Source organism: Xyrauchen texanus, chromosome 32 (assembly GCF_025860055.1).
Source record: "Xyrauchen texanus isolate HMW12.3.18 chromosome 32, RBS_HiC_50CHRs, whole genome shotgun sequence".
In the NCBI taxonomy this organism is placed as follows: Eukaryota; Metazoa; Chordata; class Actinopteri; order Cypriniformes; family Catostomidae; genus Xyrauchen; species Xyrauchen texanus.
The window spans coordinates 7,581,736-7,606,194 of record NC_068307.1 but is presented as its reverse complement, the minus strand read 5'-3'; the positions used below and the strand labels follow the sequence as shown (position 1 = coordinate 7,606,194).

The 24,459-nt window shown below is 37.5% G+C and overlaps 3 protein-coding genes and 1 long non-coding RNA gene across 6 annotated transcripts in view; 3 read left to right on the top strand and 1 right to left on the bottom strand.

Moving 5' to 3' along the window:
• The first annotated feature begins 1,087 nt into the window (after positions 1–1,087).
• On the top strand, positions 1,088–7,536 carry LOC127625814 (blue-sensitive opsin-like). 2 transcript variants are annotated; one of them, XM_052101196.1, is made up of 6 exons: positions 1,088–1,121; positions 3,435–3,791; positions 3,999–4,167; positions 4,379–4,544; positions 7,043–7,282; positions 7,404–7,536. In XM_052101196.1, the coding sequence occupies exons 1-6, from the start codon at positions 1,088–1,090 to the stop codon at positions 7,509–7,511; spliced, it is 1,074 nt and encodes a 357-aa protein (XP_051957156.1). In that variant the 3' UTR covers positions 7,512–7,536. The 2 variants fall into 2 exon arrangements, with proteins under 2 accessions (XP_051957156.1, XP_051957157.1); XM_052101197.1 differs by lacking the exon at positions 1,088–1,121 and having other exon boundaries at positions 3,410–3,791.
• A 195-nt stretch (positions 7,537–7,731) lies between these two features.
• Positions 7,732–19,755, bottom strand: LOC127625817 (uncharacterized). 2 transcript variants are annotated; one of them, XR_007968365.1, is made up of 3 exons: positions 19,357–19,755; positions 8,093–9,032; positions 7,732–7,956 (listed from the first exon to the last, which is right to left on the bottom strand). It is a non-coding gene; the product is annotated as an uncharacterized LOC127625817 (long non-coding RNA). The 2 variants fall into 2 exon arrangements; XR_007968366.1 differs by having other exon boundaries at positions 8,093–9,012; positions 19,357–19,412.
• Positions 10,171–13,354, top strand: LOC127625812 (red-sensitive opsin). The gene is made up of 6 exons (XM_052101194.1): positions 10,171–10,398; positions 10,699–10,995; positions 11,142–11,310; positions 12,107–12,272; positions 12,371–12,610; positions 12,693–13,354. Exons 1-6 carry the CDS (start codon positions 10,296–10,298, stop codon positions 12,789–12,791), a joined length of 1,074 nt encoding a protein of 357 aa, XP_051957154.1. The 5' UTR covers positions 10,171–10,295; the 3' UTR covers positions 12,792–13,354.
• The window catches only part of LOC127625810 (transcription factor E3-like), a 25,215-nt gene continuing 19,947 nt past the window's right edge, over positions 19,192–24,459 (top strand). The window contains exons 1-2 of the mRNA XM_052101191.1: positions 19,192–19,434; positions 20,405–20,640. Coding sequence (XP_051957151.1) covers positions 20,449–20,640 — 192 coding nt within the window. The 5' untranslated portion in view covers positions 19,192–19,434; positions 20,405–20,448. The remainder of the gene's footprint in view (positions 19,435–20,404; positions 20,641–24,459) is intronic.

Here is a 24,459-nt window from a genome sequence, read left to right as displayed (position 1 = left end):
ATGCACAAAGCAGATGTCCTAAACGACAAGCCAAAACTATAGTTTGCTAATATTAAATCAGTGGAGTTGTTAAAAAAATTGTTTTAATGACTTAAACCTATATGTATGTATACTTCTGACTTCAACTGTAATGTTGAAGTTTTGGAAATAAAAACTAATTGTAGTGTAGCTGCTCACAGTAGCTTTTTTCCCACTAGGTGGCGCCATTAACCCAAGTCTTAAAGGAATAGTTCACCCAAAAATTTAAAACTCTCATTATTTATTCACCCTCATGCCATCTCAGATGTGTATGACTTTTTACTGCTGAACACAAATGAAGAATTTTAGAAGAATATATCAGCCATGTATGTCCATACAATGCAAAACAACAGGCTCTAAAACTTTGAAGTTCAAAATGCATAAAATCTATATCTTCAGAAGTGCTATGATTTGAGTAGGTGAGAAACAGATACATTTTAAAATCCTTTTTTACTATAAATCTCCACTTTCACAGCACTCTTTTCTTCTAAGAGTACTTCTTCTTTTGTTTTTGGCGATTCGCATTCTTTGTGTATAACACCACTTACAGGGCAGGGGACTTATATATAGTAATATTTCACCCAAAAATGAAAATTCTCTTATTATTTACTCACCCAAATGCCATCCCAGATGTATATGACTTTCTTTCTTCAGCAGAACACAAATTAAGATTTTTAGAGGAATATCACAGCTCTTCTGGTCCATACAATGCAAGTGAATGGGTGCCAACATTGTGAAGCTCCAGAAATTACGTAAATCAGCATAAAGGTAATATATATGACTCCAGTGCAGGGGCGGATTGGGAAGAAAATTGGGCCAGGGATTTTACATAGAAATTGGCCCAAAATTTGTTGAGCCATTTTGTGCTGCGTTCTGCATAAAGCGGCGGCTCATGCGGCCCCATTTTGCGGCTGGCCTCTCTGAAAAAGACCTGGTTCTCCCAAAGGCCAGTCCGCACCTGCTCCAGTGGTTAAATCAATGTCTTCAGAAGTGATATGATAGGTGTGGGTGAGAAACAGATCAATATTTAAGTCAATTTTTCCTATAAATTCTCCTCCCTTTTCAGTCAATGTCCACTTTAAGGGTGCATTCCACTCCTAAGGGCTCATCCCTATGCCCTAATCCCTTCAGAGGGTTTGCCCTCCAGAGTGAGAGCTTTGGGGGGTTGAAGGGTGTAGGCTCAAAAATATTAGTCATTTGGAATGCACTTCAGTGTCATATATCCAAGCCAAAGGAGTTACTGCCATCGCATAATGGCTGACATTAATGAACCTGCACCTAATCAGAAATGTTTAAATGATTTTGCCTTACTATTAATTATTTTCAGATTGCAACCAGAAAGGAAATGCTTTAAAACTTTTAGACTTTATGAAGAAATGCAAGCTTCATGTTTTAATATTTGTCTTATTTCAGAAATATGAACCAAAAAATTAACCAGTATACAAGAACAGTATATGATCAATTATTAAATGAATAAAATGTGTATCTATATATTTTTTTTCAACTCCTTTATTAAAATGAACAGATCAAGTGAATTTACAGGAATATGACACAAGCAAAAGCCAGTTTTAAACAGAAAGCCAGGGGGGTTAAATGTTTTTATTTTTTTATTTTTTTTAAGTTAATTATAATAATTAAAAGCCTTTGCATATAAACTACAGATTTTGTTTATAGAACTAGTTTGTTTAGAGGTGCAGCTGGATTTACAACAAACCTGTAGATTTATGACATATGGTCCAGTTCTAGTCCGCTTGGCAGCGAAGTGTCCATCAGTTGAACCCTACGGAAATGCCCCTTATGAAGTGCCCTTGGAAGCAGCTATTTATTAACCCCTCGGTTTGGAATGACTCTTCAACTTGGCGGCCATGATAGTTCCCCCCTTCAAAGTGCCCTTCAGAGGCAGATTTATCCCATTTGGAACGCAGGGTAATCTTCTCTTTCACATTCTTCTTCTTGTGTTTTTGGTGATTCACATTCTTAACGAATACACCCCCTACTGGGTAAGGAGAAGATTTCTAGCAAAAATTGACATAAATATTGATCTGGTTCTCACCCAGAACTATCATTTAACTTATGAATATATGGATTTAACCACTGGAGTCTTATGGATTACTTTTGTGCTGCCTTTATGTGCTTTTTGGATGAATTTAAATTTTTAGGTGAACTCTTCCTTTAATTTCAAACCTCTATTTATAATGACATGTGACATGCTCCATCATTTTTATAATTTTTAGTTTTAAAAATTAAACTTAAGTAAGATGCAAGATTTCAGGAAACATTTAAGTGATTATATCTGTGCAAAGGCTTGGAGCAGAAACACAATAAATAATTATATCATTAGAAAGCTGAGACTTTCCTTCTTATTATGGTGCATAAGAAAAACATTTTTTTTTTAATTTTTTTTTTGGTCAAAGTGACTATAATGAAGCAGGTCACAAATGGATAAATACATTCTAGAAATATAAATATAACATTCACTTTTAAACAATTGTCTGACTGTAAATGTATAGAACAGTCATATTTGTATATTTTCTATGCTTTTTTGGTCATCAATAGTCATCAAATTGTGATTTTCTGCAAATAAATGAAGGCTGCATGCTGAAAATGTATTAACATGCAACAGATGTCAAATATAATATATAGCCAAAGCAAGCAAATGCTATTATTAGTAATTACTGTATTAGTAATTACCATTAGTAGTTATTAGTAACTCATTATAATTTCACCTATATAAGACAATGGATATTTAAACGCAGTAGGGAAAACTTAGGACCATTCATCATCCAATAGTCCCTTTCTCATCTCTGACTCGAGAGCCCTCAGATGAGTGTCAAGGACAATCCATCTGTCAAGTATTAAAGACTCTCCACAAAGACCATGATTCCAGGCATAAAACTGGAGATAATTCCACGGGAAGCAGATTAAAGTGTGTTAAATGCGAGAGATTAGCTGCTTTTTCTGCACTGGGAGGCAGATTAACTGCCACCATTAACAGAACCAAACTGCTGGGTGAAAAGGATGATCCGAATTAGCCAGGTTTTGGTATTGGAAATGAGATTAAGTGAAGTGTGTGTCTTGCACTGAACATATGTAGTTTTATGTGTGTTACTGGATCCATACGTTGTGAATGTGTGTACATATGTGTGTACAGACACACCTCAAATCCTTCCATTAAGACTATTTGGGAGGAGCACAATGGTATCTTTTGGATCCCTATAAAAGAGGGATCAAATCAGCACTAGTTTGAGGGAGGCTTCATCTGTTGATCACCGAAGAGAAAATAGACAGTTTTTACTTTCCATAGCTGCAGTAATCTGCAGAAGGAAATAGCACAATTGATTTAAAGCTATAAAACGTTACAGAATTCTCGGCAGAGTGGTTGCCAGTTTCAAGCAAGATGAGGAAATCAGAGCCAGAGTTTCAAGAGGACTTCTACATCCCCATCCCTTTAGACACCAACAACGTCACAGCGCTAAGCCCTTACCTGGTCCCTCAGGACCACTTGGGACACCATGGCGTATTTATGGCCATGGCTGTCTTTATGTTCTTCCTTTTCATTGCAGGAACTGCAATCAACGTCCTTACCATTGTCTGCACAATTCAATTCAAGAAACTCAGGTCTCATCTTAACTATATTCTTGTGAACCTTGCAGTTTCCAACCTGTTTGTCTCATTTTTCGGCTCCTCGGTAGCATTCTACTGCTTCTGGGAGAAGTACTTTATCCTCGGGCCACTGGGATGTAAAATCGAGGGCTTTACTTCAACAATTGGAGGTATTTTGCAACATGAATCAACATTAATTTGAATGCTTCTGTGCAAGCCTGTTGGATAACCTTTCAAGTAATTTAGATAACAATGTAAATACCCTAAACTATTGTTGCATGTAGTGAAAAAAAAAGAGTTTCATTTGTTGAATCCACTGAGTGACTGCTTGATGTTTGTCTTTTCACTTCTCTTTCTCTGTCTCTGTGTTATTGTAGGAATGGTGAGTTTGTGGTCTCTCGCTGTGGTGGCATTTGAAAGATGGCTGGTCATTTGCAAACCCCTTGGAAACTTTACATTTAAGACCACTCATGCCATCATTGGCTGTATCCTTCCGTGGTTTATTGCATTGTCAGCCGCAATTCCTCCACTGTTCGGCTGGAGCCGGTAAGTCACCAGAACCAAATATAAACATAAATGGCACTGACACTCAATTGCCTAAATTGCCTCCAGTGAACATGAAGATAATCAACACCTAGCCCCCTTTTATTTCACTCCTATACAACTAGTTCTAGAAAGAAGTGAGGTTCTTCTAATTGTAAACGAAGAGTGTGTGAAGTTGTCTATCCTGTCAGCCTCATTGAGGTCTGTTTTTCAGGTACATACCTGAAGGTTTGCAGTGCTCTTGTGGTCCTGACTGGTACACGACTGGGAACAAGTACAACAATGAGTCATACGTCATGTTCTTGTTCTGCTTTTGCTTTGCGGTTCCCTTCAGCACCATTGTGTTCTGTTATGGTCAGCTACTCATCACACTCAAATCAGTGAGTACAATTTACCATGCTCAAACTGCCTCAGAATTATTTATTTTCACACAAGTTCGGTGAAATATTTTTAAGTGAGGAAGAGGTATTTCATGTTACAATTCAGTGGTGTAATTGTAACTCTTACATCTTACATGTCGACCCGCTCGGCACGGGACTCGAACCGGCATCTCCGGCATGGGAGAAGGGTGTGCTAATGAGGAGGCTAAAAACTGCCTTTAGCGTCAGTCACTAGTGGGCCTCTTAAGGACAGGGGAGTGAGGTTTACACACTGCACAGCTACCTATTGTACCAGCTGGCTACCGTTACACTCACCTCCCTAAACCTCAATCCCATCCGGGTCAAGGCACCACTGAAACTGCTCAAGCTTGACTTGCTCCGAGCGGGATACAAACCGGCATGGGAGGCATGGGAGGAGGGCACGCTAACGAGGATGCTAAAGGCTACAGCCCCTAGTGTCAGTCGCTGGGGTGCCTCTTGAGGCCAGGGGATTGAGATTTACATACTGCACAGCTACCTACCAGATCGCTACTGTTACACATGCTGCTAACTCAACTGATAAAATCCCAGCCATTTATTGTACATTTGTCAAATTAATATTACAGGTTAAATACAAGTAACGCTCAACTGACAGCATTTGTGGCATAATGTTGACTACCAAAAAACTATTTCGACTCATCCCTCCCTTACTTTAAAAAAAAGCACAAATTTGGGTTCTAGTGAGGCACTTACAATGGAAGTGATTGGGGCCAATTTCTTAACATTAAAAGACAAAAAGGATATGAGTGTAAACATTATTTTAGAGTAATAAAATCACTTCCTAACCTTTTCTGTGTAAAGTTATAGCCAATTTTGTAATGTCAACAAACCCTAAATTCTACAACGACTGTAAAAATTATGATGTAAACAACTTTACAGCTCAAATAATACCCAATTTCTAACAGAAAATAATTAATGTAAGTGCTTTTATAAAATTATAAGCGTCATTGACCCCTTTTACTTCCATTGAAAGCGCCTCACTGAAACCCAGATTTTAGCTTTTTTTTTTTAAAGTAAGGGAGGGACGAGTCGAAATTATTTTGTGGTAATCAATATTATGCCACAAATGCTGTCGATTGAGCTTAACTTGCATTGACAATTTTAGTTTGATAACATCGCTTCTTTGTGTAAAGTTCTATCCAATTTTACAACTTGGAACTGTTGCCATAATGCCGTAACGGCGTAAATGTTACGATTTAAACCGATTTTAGTCATTACCATGATGATGTAATGTCAACAAACCCTAAAACGACTAAAAAAGGTTTACACAATTTACACAACTTTACAGCTCAAATAATACACAAGTTTTAACAGAATAATTTTTTTTTTATAAAATTATAAGCTTCACATTTCTGTGTTTAAACCCTCTAAAAATTGGCCCCATTTCTTCCATTGTAAGTGCCTCATTGTAACTTAGATTTCTTTTTTTTTTTTTTAAGTGTTTTTAATTAATTATTTAGTTATTTTTAACATTATTTAACAAAACAATTTTTACTGGTAATCAACATTATCCCACAAATGCTGTCAATTGAGCTTAATTTGCATTGATCAGAATATTAAGAAAATTCCTTGGGATATACATTGAGGTATTGCCAGGAAAAAAACAGAAAATTGCGATTTCCAAGCTTGGAAAAATCATAGAAATTAACAACATAGGCTCATTTCAAATACATAAGTTATGACTTGGCTCATTCAAAAAGGTACACAAGGCTGTGAGGAATTGACATACAGTCTCTTCAATGGCATGCACTGTATAAAGCTATATATAAAGCTATCTAATTTTCCATAACTCATGTTTTTTGTCTACTGAAATTTCTTGGAAAGATATTTTTCAATGTTTGACAAAACAATTAAAAAAACTGTACAACTGATTGAAGAGAAGTCTATCCCTCACACCCTTGTTGTCAATCCCGCCTAAAATCAAGGATGGCGCTACTATGAATAAGGTCTATAAAGATATAACATTTTAGCTAGCATCCTGTCCAACACTTTATTTTAACAAAGGAAATGTCTGTGAACACAATTTATTACTCACTGCATAAATTTATGCGAGACAAATTAACCATGTCTGTCAGTAACCTTGTTTTGAGTAAGGGGTTAGACTTGGTTTATGTTTGGGTAAGGGAATAAACCAGGAATTATAGTTATAGAATAGTTCTTTGGTTCATTTATTATTCTCTGTGGGAGTAAAACTAGTTTGCCATCTCATATTATTATTATTATGACTCGTCATGAGGCCGAATGTAATCGTATCTTAAAAAGTCTAGAGTATTCAACCTACTTTTTCTAGTTACGCTCATCTATAAAAAAATCTAATTGGTTAGAAAATGTAATCTTTTTTTTAATGATATTTTCCAATAATCTCAAATTACTGGATAAGTCATATACATTGCTCAAAATGTGTGGGAACACTGCATAGCGCTGCCATGCTCACTTAATATCCATTGCGTGTCCACTAGGCGGCCAGAGCTCAAGCAGATTCGGCTTCGACCCAGAAGGCCGAAAAGGAGGTGACAAAGATGGTGGTGGTGATGGTATTTGGCTTCTTATTATGCTGGGGACCATATGCAAGCTTTGCTCTGTGGATGATTTGGCATCGTGGTGAAACATTTGACCTGAGACTGGCAACCATCCCATCCTGCCTTTGCAAAGCCTCTACAGTGTACAACCCTGTTATCTACGTCATGATGAACAAACAGGTAGAACTAGTTTGCTGACGCTTGTCCCTGCCAAATGCCATATTTATACTAACAACAAAAAGCAAACTCATTCCTTTGAATAATATGTACTGTTCTTTTTCTCTCCTCTATTTAAACTCAGTTCCGCTCTTGTATGATGAAGATGGTCTGTGGCAAGAATATTGAGGAAGATGAGTCCTCTGCTTCATCTCAAGTCACCCAGGTCTCCTCTGTTGCACCAGAGAAATAAACTCATACTTGATGTAACCTCATAACCACTCTGGCAGTGAAAATTATTTTTACAATAACTGTAAATAATAAACATTGGCCAAATAGGAATTTTTGCTTATAATATCAAAAAAATGTTAACTTGGACTTGGCTTGCATATACATGTAGAATGTGTAGACGTTGTTATTATGATTATTATTAAAAATGTACAATAAATGCAAAGAAAGACAGATTGTGTTGTTATATGTATATTTATGTTGAAGACTAGTAAACATAATTAAAAATGATTTATATGACACATGTTACGTTAGTCTTAATTCGTCCAGTGTCAAACAGATCACTATGATGTAGTGAGCACACAATTTTACAACAAACAATACATCAAAAACAAGGAAGTATCTCATATTTCATATTGTAATCAAGTCTGTAGTTTTCCACAGCAACAGGCAACACATCCAGGAAAGGTCTGGAAAGTGAAGAAAATAACTATTCAATTGCATTGATTGTCTGCATAAATAAAAATGGAATAATTATACAGTGGTTTTCAATGAAAAAGAAAGGTCTCAAATGCTCACATGAATGATTTTAGTATGCATGCTTACCTTAACTTCTTCTTTTGCTTCACCAAACCAAAGGGAAAAGAGAAGCAAGAAACAAGAATGAATACAAAGTTAGTTTTCCTCATTTCCAAGCCAAGATAAACCCAGTCTAGAAATGAAAAAGTCTAGAAATTAAACCACAAATGATGTTAGAGAAACAAGGAGCAGGGAAAGCAAACTGTTGCTCATGTTAAATTAACATCAGTTATATGGACTAATTCCGTTCAAATTTAAAATATCGTAAAATAAACATTCAATTCAAAATACCGTGAATATAGCAGTTGTCCAATGGCAGGTCATGCAAGACCAAACTTGAGCTATTATCTTGAGTTGTGTTGAAAATTCAGGTGTATATCTGAGTTCTGCTAGTAGTGAACTTTTGCCAATCACGAATAGTTCAGAACTAGCGGAATTCCAGACATACGACTGACTGAGTGCTGCACCAAGATTTAGCTGAAAACATTCACTGAAAAACATCCTTTTCAACTACATCTCTGAATATGTTTGTGATCTACACTGTGATGGCAACAACAGAAATCACAAAAGAAACCCTTGCTTCTCCATCCCATCAAATAGACATTATCACAACAATCATATATTAGTTTCAATTTTAGTTTAGAAGAGGACGTAAAAAATCCCAATTAACAAATACCCATAAAAATATAAATATTAGCACCATTTTCCTCTGGGTTTCGTATTTCTGTCCCTAAACAAACTAAACATCACATCCTTGGTTTTCATTTACAAAGACCATAACATTATATCTGGATTAAAAGGAAACAACTGAATAAATGAATAAAATAAAAAGTTTACAGACTGCTTTTGCTCTTCATGTCAGCTCCATCGTCACCCTGGTTTGGTCTCTTCACGTCCTAGTGTTCACTTCCTCCTCCTGCTCCACATTGTTACGATAGATAGAGAAGCTGATGACCGGAGAAAACATCTATCGTCAGAAACGGAGAGAGATTAAAACTGACCTCATCAAGATTTTCAGATAAACCCTGCTTTCCCTAAATTGAACCATCAATCCATTGGGATTAGGAAGGTTTGGGCTGCATCCTTGTCAATACTAATTAGGATCTTGTGTGTAGGGTACCTAGGTACCCCGGTTGTCCCAATAAGCTGATTTGGACTAGGACTGTAACCTACATGTCTGTCTTATAGTTACCCCTACATAACGGCCATTTGAACAAAACTGTGTCACATTTGTTTTAAATGGACATGAGTGAATGTGAATGATAGACAGTGTTGTTGGGTGTGAACTGAATGGCACAGTGTTTACAGTGACATCAATTTGATAAAAAAAAAAAAAAAAATCTAAAAAGAAAGAACATTCCTTATGTGAAAGAAAAGAAAGAAAACTGCCTACAGTCTACAAAGATTCCTTGAAGGTAATTTAATGATATCAATAGTTGAATTTAAAACCATATACACTTAAAAACCCTTTTAAGATGAAATGGTCCTTTGTATTGGAATAGAATAGAATCAAAGCACATGGAAATTACTTGTAGGTATGAAAATAATTGAATTGTTAATGGAACATGCAAAAAACATGAGACAGCGTGTGAATGTGCAATGGTCTAAACAATACTATGTACAATATACAAAACAACTGTACAAACTACTTCACTCCTACACTAGAATGTTGTTCTCTATTAAACCAAAAAGCAGAGTTTTATTGAGCACCAAAGTGATTTCTGCCAAAGAATCGAGTGCAATTTAGAATGATCTTATGCATGGTTAATTCAAATGTGCTCGAGACTGTACTGGATGCTTTAGCCAAAAAAAGGTCTTAGATCTAAACTTTAAAGGTTGCAGAAAGCATCAAAGGGCCCATGTCACCTTATAATCACTGCATGCTAGATTGTGCCAAATGCCATGGCACATTGTTTTGGTTTACCTGTCATGGCTTCAACAATCCTAGGAAGCAACAGTAGCTTAGGCCTTCTGTAAGCCTAATGAAATGAGTCTTTGTTCGGTTCTCGATGCCAGTTTTCACCTCAACAGTTCTCTACCCTGCCAAGGCATCCTCTTTTTACCCCAGCCAGGGAATCCTTTTTTTTTAGTATAAAAGCACTTTGACAAGAGTCTGAAGTGTGTCGGTGTGAGTCGGCCAGAGATAGCAGATAGTAGAAACACTAGAAGCCCAAACTTTATCAGCGACTAATAGCTACAAGAGTTTGGGCTTAACGACAATCTACACAAAATGGCAGAACAATGGGGAGAAGGGCTGTTCGCTGCAAGGCGAAAAGGGGACGAAACGACACGGGAATCACTCTTCACATACACCAACTCCAATAACACCAAGGGTGAGTCTTTAAATGACAATCGCAGTATTATTTCCACACACTAGAAGGAAATATGGTTAGACATACGTAGGCAGACTTCATGCATTAGATATGTTGACCTTGACAAAAAGTTCAGTCATGACAGCTGTGAAAAGGACTATATGGAAGCAATCTATTCTGTTGTGAACATTTTGTGGCCCTTAAACCCATCAATCATTGCAAAGCAATGGGGCAGGCATTGGTACATTTACCTTAAAGCTTTCTGTGCATTTCGACACATGCAACAATTGGTAAGAATTGCTTTGCATTTCTCATTTCCAGATCCCTTTGAAGGACCCAACTACCACATTGCCCCTCGATGGATCTACAATCTCTCAACAGTGTGGATGTGCTTTGTGGTCGTCGCCTCAGTCTTCACCAATGGCCTGGTGCTGGTGGCCACAGCCAAATTCAAGAAGCTCCGCCACCCTCTCAACTGGATCTTGGTCAACCTCGCTATTGCCGATATTACAGAGACTCTTTTGGCCAGCACCATCAGTGTCATCAACCAGATCTTTGGCTACTTTATCCTTGGACACCCAATGTGTGTTTTTGAGGGCTACACTGTCTCTGTATGTGGTAAGTTCATTTAAGCTCAGAGCCATCATCATTGACATTGGCAAGTCAATAACAACAGCAGATAATTCATTTGGACCAACAGTTTTAGAATTTTGGTTTTATTTGTCTTATTGGCTTTAAATGACATCAAACAACACAATCAACAGGTATTGCTGGTCTGTGGTCTTTGACTGTCATCTCATGGGAGAGATGGGTGGTCGTCTGCAAACCTTTTGGAAATGTCAAGTTCGATGCTAAATGGGCAAGCGGTGGCATCATCTTCTCCTGGGTTTGGTCTGCTTTTTGGTGTGCACCTCCCATCTTTGGCTGGAGCAGGTAAAAGCGCCATACTGACCTTGATTCCTACAATAAGGACACTTTACTGCTGTTTTAGTCACCAAAAAAAATTGTATTCATGATTTACTCACCCTCCTGTCAGTCCAAGCCCGTATGACTTTCTTCTCTAGTACACCAAAGAAAATAATAAATCTCCCAATGACTAAATTCAATACAATGGCAGTGCATGACATGGGCAGACTGGCTATAGGCCAGAAAATGGGGCAGAATGGGGCCGAATGATATGCTGAAACAGACCGCCGCATTATGTAAAATGGCCCGCGACTGGCTGAAGAGGGCCACAAAACGGTGCCGCAATATGCAGAAAAGGCCTGTATTATATTGTTTCCGGATTGGCCCCATTCACTTCCATTCCAGAATTTAAATTTTTTTTTTAAGAAAAGGAGGTTCAAGTCAAAATAATTTTTTGTGGTAATTATTATTATGCCACAAATGCTGGTGATTGTGCTGAACTTGTTTTGAACCTGGAATATTAATTTAATGGTTTAAGTTGATTTGAGGATAAACAAAGTTTTTGTACGCCTTCAGAAGATTTGGTATATGACGCACGGCATATTGAGTGCTTTATAAATCATTAAAGTGAGTTATCATGTACAGTCTTTGTGTGGATTCTGCAAATGGGACATTTCCTTTCGTGTTCCACTGAAGAAACTATAGTCCTACGGGTTTAGAACTACTTGAGCGTGAGTAAATAATGACAGAATTCTAATTTTCAAACTATTTTTTATATATTTTTTCTTAAATAAATGTAAGCCAATCCATTATTTTCTCATAGGTATTGGCCTCACGGTCTGAAGACCTCCTGTGGCCCTGATGTGTTCAGTGGAAATGAGGACCCTGGTGTCCAATCTTTCATGATTGTGCTGATGATCACCTGCTGCATCATCCCTCTGGCCATTATAATTCTCTGCTACATTGCTGTGTGGCTGGCAATCCGTGCTGTAAGTTGTTTCATGCATCCTGCAAGCACTTCATTCCATTAGATTCTCACGGTTGGCATTAAGGCACTAAGCACCCACATTGCCTCATGCTCCAACAGGTTGCCCAGCAGCAGAAAGATTCTGAGTCTACACAGAAGGCTGAGAAGGAAGTGTCCAGAATGGTGGTTGTCATGATCCTGGCCTACTGTGTTTGTTGGGGTCCTTACACAGTTTTTGTCTGCTTCGCATCGGCAAACCCAGGCTATGCCTTCCACCCACTGGCAGCAGCTCTTCCTGCCTATTTCGCCAAGAGCGCCACCATCTACAACCCCATCATCTATGTCTTCATGAACCGACAGGTACGTCTGTGCTGTTTAACCTAGTGCACATTGAGACATTTTCACATCGGGAAAATACTGAAACTGAAACTTTCTTTTGCAGTTCCGTGTATGCATCATGCAGCTCTTTGGAAAGAAGGTGGATGATGGTTCTGAGGTGTCCACATCCAAGACAGAAGTCTCTTCTGTGGCACCAGCATAAGCGGTGCAAAAAATCTAGGAGCAAGGATCCGGAGCCAGATCATATTGGAAAAAAAGATGAAAATGGGACTTTTTATATTCCATGTTTGCCCTCACCATTACTTGACAACTCTGCATCCAGTTATTTCCCCCAGAGAGATGGAAAATACCTTTTTGGATGGCAGTGTGTGTTAAAGCATCACTTTCTCAAGTTCCAAAGGAACGACTTGTTACTGAAATGTTACAGTTTTTATGGTATAACATTTTTACACAATCATTTGTCCATGGTACGCCATCCACTAGCTATTCAGAAAGGTGTATGCCTATACATAGCACTGCTTTGGGGGGAAGTGGCACTCAGCATGGGATAACTAACAACAGTGAAAACTAAACACGATGTTTTGGCTTAATGTTCAATGTTGATGTAATAATGACTCTGTAACTTTAATTTTGTAGCCATCTTGCAAGAAAACAAAAATGATAAAAAAAAAGTTTGATAGATAGATGCCTGCCTATGTAAAGCATGTAATACAGTTCTATTTTGTTTTTTCTTTGATGACAATAAAAAAAGCATTATAATAAGAACAGTTTTCACTTCTAAATGACATTTTCCTTGTAGGCCTCCATATGGCAAAAATTAAAGTAGTCAAGGTATTATCTCCTTTCTCAATGCAAAACAAATCTTTTTTGTAATCAGAATCTTGTCTTGTTTTCCAGTAAAATACTTAAATATCCTTAAAACAAGATCAATTTACTTGAGAAGCAAAATTGTGCAGGATAATAAAACTTGGTTTTGGAGTAGTCCTATATATCTTTAATTAGTTTATTTTTTTAACATACAGTATATCTAAAAAAAATTGTTAATGTTATTGGTTAATGCTTAAAACAATAACAAATATCTGAAAACATGTGTTATCACTTAACTCAATTTTGCTTTACAAGTACATTTATCTTGTTTTTACACACTTTTACACACTTACGTTTTAAAGCCAAGTTTTATGTTGATTTTTCATTAAATCCCTTCGACATCCATGACATTAATGGACAATAACTTTCATTTCATTAAGATCAATTATGCTAGACATGATTTAAAGCTTGAAGTGTCACCTAGAAGTAAGAGGAGCAAGTCAATTGCAATTTCTCCATTTAAGCATGAAGTGGTTAAGTAATTTCCATTGGAACGTGACACTAAAAGCACTTCTTATCTAAGGAAGATTAACCTCAAAATGAGACCTTACCTTTTAACTCCAAGTGTCTGTGTGCCGTTGTGCACCTGCACACCAATCATGTGCATTCATCCCATATGTCTATGTGAATGTGTGAGGTCAGAAACAGTTTTAAGACTTATAATTTGCATGCAGATTTGGGGGTATACTTCTTGTTTTGCGAGATATCTGTACCTCTGGCTAGCCTTTATTTGTTCCATGTCATTTAGATACAGTGTTAATCTTTGGGAATATGAGCTGGTATAAAATGTATCTGACCCTCTCTGGTAGTTTGGTTGCAATCTGAACCACAAACGGAGAAAGCAGAGACAAAGCAGGGGCCACCTACTCAGGAGAAGGAGCGTCTAGTACCAGATTAGTATTAGAAGGTTGACGGTTCGATCCCCACAGACACCACCATTGTGTCCTTGAGCAAGGCACTTAACTCCAGGTTGCTCTGGGGAGATTGTCCCTGTAATAAGTGCACTGTAAGTAGCTTTGAATAAAAGCATCTGCCAAATGCATAAATGTAAATGTAAATGTAAATGTAGATACAACCAAGAACCATTTGCAAATGAGAACAGATGACAAGCAATTTGACAATAATTGCAGATCAGTGTCTCCACTTTGTGCTCTCTGAGGTTTACACAATGGCAGAGGAGTGAGGAAATGCAGTATTTGCTGCCAGACGATGAGATGACACAACAAGAGAGGAGGTTTTTACCTACACCAACAGCAATAACACAAAGGGTAAGAAAACTCTACATTTTCCAGAGGAGCTAGATTAGGTCAAACTTGGACAAGACATTATTATATAAGATCTTAAATAATGTCAGATAACTTTTAAGTTTCTCGGGACATGTCCTAAGAATAGTGAGGAGTTAATAATATTAAGAAGAGGTTCTGAGATTACAGTGGATACCTCTTTTAAGAGCTTAGTTGGTATAGGATCTAACAAACATGTTTTGGCTTTTGATGTTTCTATAACTTTTGTTAGCTCTTCATACATTTACATTTAGCAGATGCTTTTATCCAAAGCAACTTACAGAGCCCTTATTACAGGGACAATCCCCCTGGAGCAACCTGGAGTTAAGTGCCTTGCTCAAGGACACAATGGTGGTGGCTGTGGGGTTAGAACCTGCGACCTTCTGATTAACAGCCCTGTGCTTTAGCCACTACGCCACCACCAGAGATTGCATTATCAAATTGCTCATAGAACAGGCTGTCATTGCTTTTTTAGTTTTAAATGATAACTGCACCTAAAATGTTTAGCATATTCACTATAATATAATAAAACATTAGTTTCAAGGGTCTTGTTAAAGATTGTTTCCGAGAAGCCAAGTAACATCTTGTAAGCTCACATAAGCCCTCTATTCCACATCAAGTGGATAGAGGATTTCACCTAGGCTGCCAGTAAAGTAACAACTTTTACTAAGAGGCTTATTTCACTGAGCTCATTAGGTTAAATCATTGTTGATGGTATTTGTGCATGTGTAAGTGCATTAGTGAGGGTGTAAAAGGGCTTCTGTGATCAGATTCTGGATTCTGGCCTGGGCTTTAAGGTTGCACGATCTAGTTTGGTGATCCCCCTGCTCTAAAACCCTTTTGGGCATGAACAACGAACACCCTACCACCAAGTCATAATCCGTCCCTGTGTGTAAATATGTGTGTGTATTCAGGGCCATTTCCAATTTGCTGTGTGAGGCCCCCTGGTGGCTCGGGGGCCCTAAGAGGAAACTTATACCACTTATAGCTAGAAATGGCCCTGTGTGTGTTTGTGGGTGCGTGTACATGGGGTTTATTCAATATTAATATTATTCAAACTGCAACTGAAAATTTTGAGGAAAAGGATGCATTCATCTTACCTATTTCTCACCCTATTATAATGTCATTTTTTAAATCTACCTGAGCCCGGGATTTGACTGTTGGAGGGGAAAGATATGGCCATGTTAGCTGAGCTTTGCAAGCACATCCAACTTCTGATTATTTTAGATAGGTCTGCCAGAACAATTTATTTTCTTGACAAGTTCTCAACATTTCTGTTCTTATGAAGGTGAATTAGTCTCAGAGTGTTTTGAGAGGGACATTGTGTCTTTTTGCACTGTCCACAGCTTTGTTTTATACCTCCAGAACAGTTGCTACAGTTTTTGTGTAAGACTTTTATTTTGAAAAATTGGATGCTAGCTTCACACTAGCACTTTAAGCCACTGTAGTTATGTCCAAAGCAAGTAAGTATATTTTCTGACTGTTTCACAGGCAACTTGATTATAATAGATGATTGTCACTGTCAGTGTTTTAATATATATATATATATAAAATGGCCTATTTGAAGACCCTGCATACATACTTTATAATTCTGCTTTTTATTTATTTATCTATCTATCTGTCTTTTTTTTTATTTTATTTTTTATTATGTTTTAAGTGTGCTCTGTTTTATTCAACTTAAAAAATGCATTGAGGGCTCTTTATGTTGACTGTCATCTCTGTTTATCCTCTCTGAAGGCCAAGGATGGGCAGCAATCTTAAGCAGGGAGGAAGGATCCTGGCTTGCCTGATGTGCACAGCTTCTCAAGAATGATTCATTCAACTGTCTGAACAAACTAATTCACTTCAATTATTTGGTGTTAATTTGGTTACATTACATTGACCTGTTGTTTTAGATCAATCAAAATGTAAAATCTAAATTTGCTTTCTTGCAAACACTGTAACTCGCAAAAAACCTGTTTTTGGTTTGTCAAAATCAATTAAAGTCTTTGGACTGTATTTTCAAAGTACATTTGGAATTCCTGTTTGAACTCTTTGTCTGTTCAAAGGGTCGCATCAGCTACTTCACACATCCTCCGGAGACACACATGCTGCCCATGCATGTCAGTGCTGAGATTGTAGCTGAGATGGGCAAGGCATTTGACTGGGATTAATTGGAAAAGGGCAATCTGGAGGCACTCACCGGTAACCCTGTCTATACCATCAATGAATAATGACACAATGGCACATTAACATAAACCGTAGTTGATATATTTTTTTATACAATCTAGAGTGTAGCACATATGACGCAGAGATGAGCTTCTGCATTACAATATCTGGAATGACACAAGGGGGTCAAAGAGACAAACCATTAGAGGATCCTGACCTTCAAGAGACCGCTGAATTAATGGATGCAGATGAGTACCAAGAGGTACGTCAGTTAGACAGTTCTTATTCTACACCCACAGTTACTCCTACTTTTATCAGTCCACAAAGGGAAGTTTGGGTGTTGTTTGTGATGGAAAGTTTCAAAATTGAAATCCCATTTTTTACTTTCAATTATAATTCTTTCAATTAAGTTTGGACCAATGACGGTTGAGCTCAAAGTTCCCAAAACAAAAACCGGTGGTGTGTTTGAAGCGGCAGGCCCAAAGCCAGTGGACTTAAAAGATATCAATATCATGGATTACAAGTCCACACATTTTGAAGAAGGCAAACACACTTGCATTCTTTAACTAGAGGTTAGGATAAACAAATTTTGATGGTCTACTTCAAACAGTGCTTTAGAACATTAAAAAAATTAATTCCATGGATAAACACGGCACCAAAAGATTCTCTCACATCAGCTTTGAATTTCTCCTTTTCTGGCAGATCACTTGATCATTATTATATTGGAGTTCATCTTGCCTGTGGCTGGAAACACTCCATGTTTGTATATTTAAATTATGTACAATTTAAAACATGCACATTTTCTCTAACTTCTAAGACTGACATGTAAGAATGCTCCTCTACAAAATGAGACAATACGGGACAATCAACTATACCTCTACTTCTGTCCATCCATCCATCCATGGGGATTGAAGAAATTATTAAATATACACTGATCAGCCATAATAGCACAGCAGAATAGCATTCTGAGATGATTTTCTTCTCACCACAAGAAGAGCAGTTATCTGAGTTACCGTAGACTTTGTCAATTTGAACCAGACTGGCCATTCTCTGTTGACCTCTTTCATCAACAAGGTATTTCCATCCACAGAACAGCCGCTCACTGGATGTTTTTTGTTTTTGGCACCATTCTGAGTAAATTCTTGAGACTGTTGTGTGTGAAAATCCCAGGAGATCAGCAGTTACAGAGATACTCAAACCAGCCCATCTGGCACCAACAATCATCCATGTGATTATCTAATCAGCCAATTGTGTGGCAGCAGTGCAGAGCATAAAATCATGCAGATACGGGTCAGGAGCTTCAGTTAATGTTCACATCAACCATCAGAATGGGAAAAATTTTTTGATCTCAGTGATTTGGACAGTGGCATGATTGTTGGCGTAAGATGGGCTGGTTTGAGTTTTTGTATTTAAGTACCTACAAATATATATATATATTACTTGAAAAATGTCATTATTAATTAATATTTTTTTCTTTAAAAGGTGCCTACTTTGAAGAAGATAACATTTAAGATATATTTCATTTGTTAAACTTTATTAGTCACTAAATAATTCCCAAATTTGCGTTATTTCATAGTTTTTCAAACTTATTACATTTTCCAATCGATTAATCAATTGAACATTTTTTGCATACAGAAAAGGCGGAATATGGAAAAAAAGAATCCATAATGGTAGGTAGCTGTGCAGAATGTAAACCTCACTCCCATGGCCTCACGCTCAGAGTGGGTCGAGCAGGACCAGTGGTGCCGTGACCCAGACGGGAGTGAGGTTTGGGGGGTGGGGGTGAATGTTACAATAGCCTGCCGGTAGGTAGTTGTACAGTGTGTAAAGCTCAATCCCATGGCCTCAGGAGGCGTACTAGCAACCGACGCTAAAGACTTTAGCCGCCTCATAAGCATGCCAGCCTCCTATGGTTCTAATTCCGCTTGGAGTGGGTCGAGCAGGACCGATTACATAAAGTATAAAGTTAGTTATAAAGTTTACCAAAACATGTGTACATTTAAACTAAATTAAATCAAATAAATGTATAAACATTTACTCTTAAATAGGGTTTACTCTCTCTCTCTCTCTCTCTCTCTCTCTCCTCTCTCTCTATCTATATATACAAAATTTTTTATAGTGTTTTTTTTTTATAGCATAGGAGATCTTACAGTAAAAGGAAAGACTTTCCTTATTTTGGACATGTTTTCCAGAACATTAAAACTTTATAGTAAGTAGACTAAGGTTTAAACGATTGTTCACACTAAAGTTACAAAAATCTCAATCATCCGAACCAACCAGTTCACTAAAATTAATCAGACTTATGATACATACAAGAATTGATTCTTGCATGATGTGCTTATAAACAATGTTCATATGTGTGAACACGTCGAGAGAGAAAAAACAGGGATGATCCTGGAAAGTCCTGGACAGGTGTTTACATTAGTAAAGTATGATATGTTGTAAAATGGGTGAGGTGAGCAGACTTACAGTTCCAAAACAAGGAAATCCTCGTGTGAGGCTAATGGCGATTCCTGCGTCAACCCCGCTGTACTTCTGACGAACCAGGTAATCAACTCAACTTTCTTTCCACCTCCTGTCGAGATAACGCACAGGGTTACGCTGATATACTTGTGTAAATCGCAGATGACTTCGGCGTTAATAAAAGTTAATGAAGTTAAACTCGTGCAACGTTGGTTTGTTGACATATTAGCTAGTTAGCCTAGCATCAACAGCTGGATGCTTTCAAAAATAACTATTACTAGTACGACACAGTAATAGTTGTGTTATTACATTTGTTTACTGGAGCAAATTACTAACACGCAAGTTAATGTGGTTGAAGTTGACGATCTTGCTCAACTTCAAATAGTTAAACTAATCCATTTAGCATTGTATTACATAACTTACTGGCCATAGTGGCATATCTATCTAAGCAGTCATAATTGTTGGTTTTATGTTAACAGCTTTTGGATTAGATTCAGATGACTGTTTGAGCTTGACGTTTTGTTGAGGTATTTAAAAAGACGACAGAACACTAATGTTTTGGCCCTGTTGTTGTTATTAGCTGTCATCTGTTCAATTCTGTACTTCCCCATAATACAGCTGTGGATTACAGTCATATGCCATGTTACTAGTTCATGTCTTAAAGTGTTTTCACTTTGAATTTTCACTCGGAAACAGTATCTTGGCCAAGCACACGTTTTATGTGTAACTGAGCATGTCATATTCGTTGCTGTCATTTCATATCTTTAAGGTTTAAATTAGTTTAATGTTTATTTACATACCTTATATACCTTTATATACTCTTAACTACTGTTACCTACATGTTTTGTGTATGTTTGTGTGTTATGGCAGAGGGGCAATGTAACTATTTGAGTATGGTGACTCAGCTCAGATATATTTTCCTGTTCTTTAACCCTTCATTGTCCTGAAGAAGAATGCATTGTCTACATAAGTTAGCTACTTCTTATACTAGTTACAGCTCCTAAGCAGAGAAAGAACGTTAATAACTCTCTTGTCCATGCTTTCACCTTTGCAGGTTTTTATTTGTTCTCATACGTGGCCTGTGGAACCTGTGTAGCCATGTCATCCCGAGTGTTGCTTCGGCAACAGCTGATGCGAGAGCAGGCGCAGGAGCAGGAGAGGAGGGAGGCGCAGCAGCAGGCATCAGTCGCTCAGCTCCGACCTACAGGCTCCACTCCAGCCATCTCAGTCACGGTCCCACCCATGACGGCCCGCCCTCCTCCAGCTCAAGTACCAGTGGAAGTTCTGAAGGTGGGTCGGGCCTTCTAATGACCCTTGAAAAACTGAAACTCATTGCTGTAAAAAATGACTTCAGCACACCTGAGCAAAAAAACATTTGCTTAAAATTAGGGATGCACCGATGTATCGAATTAAGATTAAAATTACGATATGGCTAAAAATGACAAAATAACCTTTTTTTCATATCTATCATCATGTTATCATTTTTAGTCCTTTTTCATATCTTTTGTATGTATCTTTCAATGTGGCTCTCTTTAATATTTTTCAACAGACCCAATTCATGTTCAATGGAAATAATATTTTGTTAGAACAGTAAAAAAGCTTGTGTACCTCTTTGTATATTTTTAAAGCATAATTCCTAAGTACAACAATGATCTGATGACACAATAAGGTAATTTGCTAAATATCGGTATCGTAATCTGCCAATACTTTTTGTTAAAATCAGTATCGTACACAGATTTTCACAATGGGGCGTCCCTACTAACCATTTATCAAGTGCTGAAACTACTGGATGAAGAAACAATCTGGAATCATGTGTAAGTCACATTAAGCCCTCTTTGCAACCTGAACTACTACAGAACATCAAATATGAGTGACGCCTATGCTAAAACAAATCTTGACTGAGTGCAACTAAACAAACTGAACATGGTGTCTCAAGATGCATTTTTTTTAAATTTTTTTATTTAAGTTCTGATTTCAAAAAATGTGGCAGTCCTGCACAAAAAATGGAAAACAGTGAGACATGACGCAACTGTCAAGGAAGCCAGTCCAGCATGTGTACTTAAAAACCAATTGAAATACAGTGCAGACGCATGTAAAAACACGTTCAGTGTACAACCCGAACTCATCTGTTCATGTGTGTCTGTGATTAAGAGTATGTACATGAAACAAGTTATGTTCAAATTAAGACTGTCGATTGAATGCATTAATTCAGTGCGATTAATCAAATAAAAAATAAAATGCATGAAAAAAATGTATGCAGTTAATCATGCCGTTCGTAAATTGCATCAGAAGGGGGCAGTAAGCCCATGCTCAGCTATTCGGGCAAAAAACACATTAACACATTAGCACAAAAAGATGCTGTTTATCTTTTTCTTTAAACTGCATTTAATTTTAATCCAAAAAATGCAGTTTATGCTCGAGGTGCTGTGAACCAGTGATTTACGACGTAACCACAGCGAGATGCTCCAGAAGCACCCCTCTGACCATGCATATGCTGACTTTGAGAGTAACGGAATACTGGAAACTGTGTTACATAATCAGGATGCAAAAATGTGTAACTGTAATCTGTTACAGTTACATCAAATCCAAATATAATCAGATTACATTTACATTTGGCAAAACATTGGATTACTAACAGGATTACAATTTTTTATATAAAACAACAGAAGCAAAATTATCCTCCTGATGTAAAATGATGTAGACCGCTGCTTGCTTTAGAGTGGTACAGACCCTCAGATGCGTGCTCGACATCTCTAGTTCTCTCTCGTATCTCACTTGAGTCAGGATCTCCTCTTACTGTTGGATTCATCACAATGATTACTGGAGAAAATCAACATTACTGTTCAGTACTATTTATGCATTCCACCTGTAATGATGCTGTCATTTTCCAAGGACCCGACATGAAAATCAAGTTAGCTAGGATAAAATTAGGCTAAAATTAGTTATTAGTTCCCTGATAGTTCTTTGCGTCTGTCGATCGTGTCAAGGGAGTAGGAATAGCTGCCAGTACTGTAACACGAATTCCGCATCATTGATTGTAGGGATGCAAGTTTTAGCAAGTTTTAAGTTTATTAACCGGTTAACCGATAAGTCATTTTATTTTTTTATAGGTATAAGCCAAAGGGGTGTGAATCTTCACTGGCCTCACGATTTGATTCCGATTAAAAGGGTAACGATTCGATTATAAAACAATTCTCGGTGCATCATGATGCATCTTGCCCTTCAATATCTTTCTTTTTTCAGTTCCTTCAAAAATTTGTTTTTACTCTCAATTTTTTCCCCTTTCAGCTTTTTATTTAACAGATGTTTTAAAAACCAGAACGAGTCACATTACATAAACTGGCCTTTTACATTCAGTATGAGCTGTGAACAAAACATGGAACGTACACAAGATTAAATAAATGGTTCTACTGTTTAAAAGAGTTTCTCAGTTTTTCAGTTTCTTTCTTTTAGAACCTTATTAAAAAAATCTCTTAAAAGCACAAAAAAAAAAAATTTGTTCTCCATCAAAACACACTGAATACGATTACTTTGACTGATTATATCATTATCTTTGTTTAAGCATTGTAAATAATTTAATAGTATTTAATTATTATTTAAAATGAATCAATGCCATGCTATTAATTTTCATTTTTAAGCACAAATGGAAATTGCTGGTTCAGTGCAGCTCTCCACTTCTCCTCTCCTCACCTGCACAGGTGATAGTAAAGCGGTTTAAAGAGCGCAGTTGTTGCTTCAGAAATTTATCAAGCATCCCTTATGCACTATTCTACCTGTTTGCTCTGCGAATAGAAGATTAAACCTTTATCATCAGGTGTGCCTACCATCCTGACAAAGGAGTGACTGGCAATGACAAATGCCAATGAAATGGAGAGCACGCAAGAGTAGAGAAAGGCATCGGGGTGAGGGGGAGAAAAAAAAGAATTAAATGAAAACATCACCATCATCTCCCAAACCGACAAATTTGTGTGCAAATCAGTGCAATTATGGGTTCAAGCTCATCTTTCATGTTGTTTGTTGGCTTCTTATCACAAATAAACTCTCCCGTTGCTATGTGCATGGGTTTGTGAAAGAATTTCGGGATCGTAGTTTCATTCGGGCACAAATGGTCATGTGTTTGAAACAGCTGGTTTGCATACAATCGTGTTTGTGCACTTGACTTTAGTGTATGCACTTAACTCGCGTCTTTGTTTCCACATCTGTATTTGGCACGCACCACTGCTCTGCCGTGATTTAAACTGAACTCACATTCGATTCTGATTCATTTGAGAATCGATTCAGAATTGTTTGAGTATGAATCGCAATGCATCACTGAAACAATTTTTTCCGACAGCTCTAATAAGCCATGAATCAAGCAATTGAACAAATAGGCATGACAAAGGTCTATTCTGACTGCACTGAGTATTTCCTTCTCATATTTTGTGACAAATTTGAATGAATCACATGCATGCCAAATTTACGTACTAGGTGATCATTTTTGGCAGTTTAACAATGGAAGAATAAAAACCGTAAGCCTACCCACAAATTCAACATGTATATATATATAAACCGATCAGCCACAACATTAAAACCATCAGGCTGGTTTGAGTATTTCTGTAACTGCTGATCTCCTGGGATATTCACGTGCAAAAAAACGTTTTCTTTGCTTGATGCAGGCCAATAATTTGCCCCGTCTGAAGCACAGTAACATCTTTTCCACAACCACGGGATACTTCTTCTGACATGGTTGTTTAATAAATGAGAAACCTCACATTGCATTAGTTAGGGTTAAAAGAATCGTTGCAAGCTGAAACATATTAATTACTGCAATAATGATCCAGGCAATGTATATACAAGGGCAGGGGTCAGAACGGTAAGCAGCCGGTTGACAGCAAGCCCGGGAACCTGCTCCCAACACACTCCTGTCTCTTATGCAACGTGTGAAATGTGGGGCTGTAAACATATGCTTACATATGTTGAGGGTTGCAGATGTTTTTTCATATGGTACCACATGCTACCCATGCTACCACCAAACTTTAAAATCCTATTTTACTATTTGTTTGCATGCTGTGGTTTACTACACTCGCCCCCCCCCCAACACAAACTGGGTGCATTCCCGTACACGGTACA

Bases quoted from the DNA above. Each gene is read 5' to 3' on its own strand.
- LOC127625814 (XM_052101196.1), top strand. From the start codon at position 1,088: ATGTCCACTTTAAGGGTGCATTCCACTCCTAAGG. The intron at 4,545-7,042 runs GTGAGTACAATT...CGTGTCCACTAG, and splicing joins TACTCATCACACTCAAATCA to GCGGCCAGAGCTCAAGCAGA. The intron at 7,283-7,403 runs GTAGAACTAGTT...ATTTAAACTCAG, and splicing joins ACGTCATGATGAACAAACAG to TTCCGCTCTTGTATGATGAA.
- LOC127625812 (XM_052101194.1), top strand. From the start codon at position 10,296: ATGGCAGAACAATGGGGAGAAGGGCTGTTCGCTGCAAGGCGAAAAGGG. The intron at 10,996-11,141 runs GTAAGTTCATTT...CACAATCAACAG, and splicing joins CTACACTGTCTCTGTATGTG to GTATTGCTGGTCTGTGGTCT. The intron at 12,611-12,692 runs GTACGTCTGTGC...TTTCTTTTGCAG, and splicing joins ATGTCTTCATGAACCGACAG to TTCCGTGTATGCATCATGCA.